The 5,876-nt window shown below is 33.3% G+C and overlaps 2 protein-coding genes across 2 annotated transcripts in view; both read left to right on the forward strand.

Annotated features, from left to right (window-relative positions):
* Positions 1-246: 246 nt before the first annotated feature.
* Positions 247-715, forward strand: LOC123015556. Its single transcript, XM_044415340.1, has 2 exons — positions 247-384; positions 442-715. The coding sequence occupies exons 1-2, from the start codon at positions 336-338 to the stop codon at positions 684-686; spliced, it is 294 nt and encodes a 97-aa protein (XP_044271275.1). The 5' UTR covers positions 247-335; the 3' UTR covers positions 687-715.
* A 3,055-nt stretch (positions 716-3,770) lies between these two features.
* The window catches only part of LOC123008974 (lateral signaling target protein 2 homolog), a 5,304-nt gene continuing 3,198 nt past the window's right edge, over positions 3,771-5,876 (forward strand). The window contains exons 1-2 of the mRNA XM_044405058.1: positions 3,771-4,104; positions 4,328-4,606. Coding sequence (XP_044260993.1) covers positions 4,069-4,104; positions 4,328-4,606 — 315 coding nt within the window. The 5' untranslated portion in view covers positions 3,771-4,068. The remainder of the gene's footprint in view (positions 4,105-4,327; positions 4,607-5,876) is intronic.

The raw sequence follows: 5,876 nt of genomic DNA on the forward strand, positions 1-5,876 counted from the left end.
CTCTATATTCTTTAATGTTGCTTAGTTCAGCTCAAACTGACAACCCACTTTATTTATTTATAATTTATTTAAAAAAAAATACAAGAAATATACGCACAATAATTACAAAAACTGAGTGTATAAAGATTACAAAATTACGCATTCTCTAATGTTTTTAATTTTAATAAATTAAAAAAAATATTTCAATTTTCCCGCCAATACTCCTCTTTCAAAAATCAACAATCCTCAGAGTCAATTTGAGTAACCATAGCAACCGCGAGCAATTGTCAAACAACTCGAATAATTCTTCTAATTATCCCCCGAATTGTGTTAATTAATTACAAATAATTACAAAAATGCAAACCGTCAAGACTTTACGCCGCCTACTGCCTAGAACGAAATCAGGTAAGTCCAAAAATTTCAATTAATTACAGTTTAAAATCGGTGTGTGTTCCAAAATAGTGTTTTTCGACCGGAAAAACTACGCGAAAAAAGTCGAGTTTCCGAAGGTGACGTTGAACGACATGCCAAGCCCTGAGGGTGATTATTACACCCAAAACAACGCAAGACAGAGCAAATACAACATGCACTTGGCTATCGGAGTTGGAAGTGTGCTTGGAACCATTGCTTTTGGGCTTGCGACCGACATGTACAATTTTTTGGACGACATTCCCGAAGAACCTGCCGAAATCGACTGCTACAAGTAATAAATTTGTGGACTAATTAAAATGTTATTACAATAGCAAACTCTTCTAATTCTATTAACCTATTCCATTAGCTGACTAATCTATTCAACTATTTATTTATTCAGAGGATTATCGGCCCGCATAATGGCGAAATTGGTGAATGATATTGCGCTGATTGCGGTAAATATCGTGATTTTCACGCGTCAAAATTCGGCGATAGAAAAAAATGGTTATGTAACGGAAGCTTGCGGTCAGATTTCAACACAAATCTCGCTTTTTCGCTAACGGGACGTCAATTTATTGTCGTTAAGATGGCGTATTACGTGATCTTCGTTTGTTTTTGCTCGGGTAAATAGTTTTTAGCAGTGTAGAGGGTAAATAGAGGCAATTACTCTCCCGCCTTTGGGGCTTTGGGCCACCATAAGTTCATTAGAAGTCAATCAACTAGCATGCGAATAAAGTGGACAAGCCGTCTGCGATTTCATCCCTCGATTGTCATCTTTTTTTTTTTTCACCAATCATGTCCGGTCTAACGTACTAATTTCTCCGTCTGAGTTTTATCGCGTGACAAATTTCTGTCGCCAGTCGCACACAAAAAAAATACTTAAAACAACGACTGTCCAAGCCTGCTGTGCCGTAATCAATAGTAATAGGGAGATAGGTCGGAATACCTACGAAATTACTTGTAAATGCCCTCGAATTCGGTGATAATCTTCGAGAAACGGACTAATGTTTTTTTGGATGGCGAGTGTGTTATTTATTACGAGAGATATTATAAAAGTTTCATTTAATTTCTCCGAATTTTTAATGGAAGGTTTCAGCTGCTTTATTGTTATTAATTAAAAGACGACGTTTTGATTTGATTGTGCTCAAACGTGAAATTAATCACATTTTTCCACTTCTAATTACCCTTTTCACATTGCACTCACAAGCTTAATTAACAAAATAAAGTTTTAGAAATGATAAATAACTAAACAATATTATTCACACCATAAAACTGGTGTAGAAAATTAATTAGAAGTGGAGATAACACCTAATTAACACTTTCGCAAAATTTATCAAAAAACACATAAATTTATTAATTCACTTTGCTTTTAAAACGCAATTAAATTTAATTACAAAGTTCTTGAAGCTCAAAGCGAGATACTAGTCCTTGAGAAAGATTAAAATTAAATTAAATCATCGAGACGGCTATGAAATTTTATGAAAATTACAAAAACTTTCACTCAAATGGGAGCAAAACGCAAAATTACATGACAAAAATCAAGTAGGTAATCGATGGTACCAATCTTTCGAGCTAAAAAATCACTAAAAACAATATTAAGAAGGAGGAAATAAAATTCCTAGATTCTCCTATTTGAAATTTGGTAGAGAAAAGTTGCTGTCTTAAATATTTAATAAAAATCTGCATCTATTAACAAGCATTTAATGTCTTTATAAAATTCATTTTTATTCAAAATCAAGTAACCGATGAATTAGTTACTGTAAATAAAGTCTATTTTTTTTATTATTTGCTGGTCCCCACCAGCGAATCAAGAACACGACATGACCGTCTGTTTTTGACATTTGACAGCTTCTGACATTTTGGTACTAATGTCAAAAATTAAAGCATTACGTTTTTTATACGGCATGAATTACGATTGTTATGATGATACAGGGGAAGGAGGTATAAATATTAGCCTCAAAACAGTTTTCCTCATTAAAAATAAAACAAAATGACAAATGAGCGTTTCAAAATGATTGACATCTTGGTAGGTCATGGAAATTCAAATTTAAGGTGGCAACATTTGCACTTTGAAAGTTCTAGGTTGTTCATTTTTGTACGACGTGTTTTTAAATGGTTTTTGTGCTCTCTCTTATCTTCACGTTTTTTCTACATTTCTTTTATACATAGGTTTTGTTATTTTTTTATACAGAATTCAACTGAAATGTTATTTTTTATGATGTATCAGGATCTAAAGAACGTTCACATTAATAACTTTCTTGGAACTAAAATTAAAGTCTGGTTTACACTCTCAAAGCCCACCGAGATGTCAGTCGTTATGAAACGTTCTATACATGGCTACAAGATACATACGTCACTAGCCCTGCGTTACTATAATCGTATTTCTTAAAATGAGATAAATAGCGTGACCGACAAATGTTGAAAAGAGATAGCTATCTCGTACGTCTTTCGAATTATTAACTGATTCACACGCATACAATAAATTAAAAAACGAATTGTAATTGTGACAAAAAAAACAATTGGCAACACTGAATAATTGGTAATACTTCTAGTTTGCGATATCAGATTGTTACAGGTGACGGCTATGCCAGCGATCGCCCTTCAAAAACGAATGACAATTTGCTATAAAATTGTGACATTTGAATTTGAAAGTCAAAGTTGTTGCCAACATGCCGATAAAAATCAGTCATTGACAGACAGTCGGTGTTTTTGGTATTTTTTACATTGCATAAATGTTTTTTTCTCTATTTCTTAATTAAATATTGGTTAAAATATTTCCAAAAAAATCATTTTTTGTAAATTTGTGATTACCAACCTGTGAATATAAAGGTTACTGAAAAAGACCAACATTACCAAAGTTTTTACTAAGTAGTAAAAGTACTAGAAACTATTGTAACTTGAAAAACAAGCCAAATTTTTGGGTTTCAAGTGATTTTAAAACCCTTTTTGAGCCTACCTTAACTGCAAAGTGTTGGGGCCGTATTTTAAATTAAAAAAATAACTTTCTTGGTATTTGTCACTTTAAATTTACCATTTCGGTGATAATTTAAATCAAAAAACACTTCTATTTTTGAAAAAATAGCCACAACAGGAGTTACTGCACTTTACAAAGACGCGTAAAACATGACAGTTATACCAACCCTGTACTTTTAAACTTCCTAAAATGAAGAAAGAAGTAAGTAATGGATGTAAATTATTACAATTTGGAGTTGCCAAGATTCAAATAGAAACGTTTTGAGTGTTGTATTCCCATTCTCTGCCCTCTTTACGCCAGTGTCTACAAGCCCAGCTTGAAATTCTAGTTGACAGTTAGCCGATTACAGAAACCTGTACCCGATTATAGTTTTATGCAGGTGTCAGCACTGCGTGCACACCTGTCAAATTCAGTATGTCGTGTGAATCATTCCAGACGTTTTGTTGTCTCGAAACGTGCTAAATCGCCTCAAAACTCGATAAAACCGCAGTTCTAAACTCCAGAGCAATAAATTCGATAATATTTTATCGTTCTCTAGTCGCCATGACACCAAAACCAGCCTTGTCTCCGTGTCGTAAAAACTCTTTATTTAGTGCAAATAGTGATGATCAACATGGTTTCTCTTGAAACCGTGCTCTAAATTCCGCAAAAGCTGCCTACATTTCGTCGGAAATCGTCGTCTCGACAATGCTGGAGGCCTGAGGATGGAGTCGTTGCGGAAGTGGTTCTACCGACCAAAGGTGAGCCCCCCTAATTAATTAGTCGTAAATTCAATGTCGCAACCTAATTTCCCAACGGTCTAGTTTCTTTTTTCTTCCAAATCGATGAATTAATTTCGCTGATTAAGTAGGCATCGTGCAATTACGCGTTGTTGTTTTGTTTCGCTTTCTACCTTGTGACGTCATTCGATCAAAATCAAAAGTTTTCCCAATGTGTGACGTCATATTGTTTTATTAATTACAGCGTGATGACAAATCCTTGTTGGCGCAATTTTTCTTCGCCGATGAAGCTTTGAACATCATCGCCAACGAGCTGGACAGCTTCGATGGACGCAAGGACCCGGGGCGGTGCACCACGTTGGTCAACCAGCTGAGGCAGAGCCAGGACAAGGTGTTGACGATCACCAATGCCATCATGGATGTCCTCATCGGAGATGAGAGGGCCAACAGGGACTTCAGGGTCAAGTTCCCGGAGGATGTCCTCCAGGAGAATTTGGCGGGACAGCTCTGGTTCGGGGCCGAGGTAATTGATTGGGAAGCCCTACGGCTTTCGAAAATTTCCATTGTTGACCTTATCAACAACCGAAACGTCAATGATAATAATATTTTCACCGATTATACTGTTTTTCGGTGTTTGACCTTAATCATGCAAATGTCAGTGATTCCGAACTGGTCCAAGCATGAGAAATTATCGATAATTTATATTTTTAGATGGGTTTAATTAAATTTTCTTATCTTGGACGATATACGATGCTGTAATAACGAATATGACTAAGTTTTTTTGTTTTTTATTGTTAAACGTATTTTTGTTATCTATGTTTATTTTTTCTTATCAGGAAAACAATTAACTAGAAATTAAAGGGAAAAAATAAAAATGTGGTGGAATAAATGACAAAAATTCTTACAAAAAGAACCAAAATTCAATTCTTAGTTACATAGTACAAGGGTTGTTGCGTATTTTGCGTTTTTGTCCATAATTCTTATTTAATATTTCCTGAATAATCCTCATTAAAAAACACAGCAAAATAACAGTTGGAGTTTATTTGTAAAATAAAAAAACGTGGAAATTTTATATTTTCAAGTGACTGTCAATGACTGATTTTTGTCGTCACGTTGGTAACAAATTTGAAATCTTCATTTGGTAACTTTGACTTTCAAATTCAAATTTTATTTAATTTTTATTAAATTGACATTTATTTTTTGAGGGCGGCCAGTGGCATAGCCGTCAGTGAAACAATCTGATCTGACCAGTGTTGGCAATAGATTTTTTTGTCAACAGAATTAAAAGGAAAAAAATTAAAAGCAAAGAAAAAATGATAAAAATACCTCTTTTGTGCAAAGAAATTACATTGATACAAATAGGTGTTAATTTAATTAAAAAACAATTAAAGTGAATAAAAAATCAATTATGCATTTATTAAATGGATTTGTTATGTATTTTAACATTCAGAACTCATTGTTTTGTAGAAAAAAAGAAATTATTACTACAATAGACACAATACAGTTTTTTTTATGAAAGCAGTAGTGTTTTGGGCGTTTCTATTTTAGATTTTATTAGAAATTGTTAAAAAAAATATTTGTTGGTGAAGAAGTTTTGTAAATTTTAGACTGAATTCTTAAAAAATTATAAAGAGAAAATGAAAAGACAAAACAAACTAATTCAAAAGCAAAAGTGAAATAAGAGAAAAAAAAGGATAATAAATTAGTAAAAAAAGATATATGTGTTAAATTAGGAAAACGAAGAGAATAAAAAACGTTTTTGCCATTAATAAATAAGTAGGTTGTATTTTTTA

Source organism: Tribolium madens, unplaced genomic scaffold, assembly GCF_015345945.1.
Source record: "Tribolium madens isolate multiple individuals breed KSU strain unplaced genomic scaffold, Tmad_KSU_1.1 Scaffold_19;HRSCAF=116;Tcas5.2_LG9, whole genome shotgun sequence".
Lineage (NCBI taxonomy): Eukaryota > Metazoa > Arthropoda > Insecta > Coleoptera > Tenebrionidae > Tribolium > Tribolium madens.

Excerpts from the sequence above, each read along its gene's own strand:
- LOC123015556 (XM_044415340.1), top strand. The coding sequence starts at position 336 with ATGCAAACCGTCAAGACTTTACGCCGCCTACTGCCTAGAACGAAATCA. Across the intron at positions 385-441 it reads ACTGCCTAGAACGAAATCAG|TGTTTTTCGACCGGAAAAAC; the intron begins GTAAGTCCAAAA and ends GTTCCAAAATAG.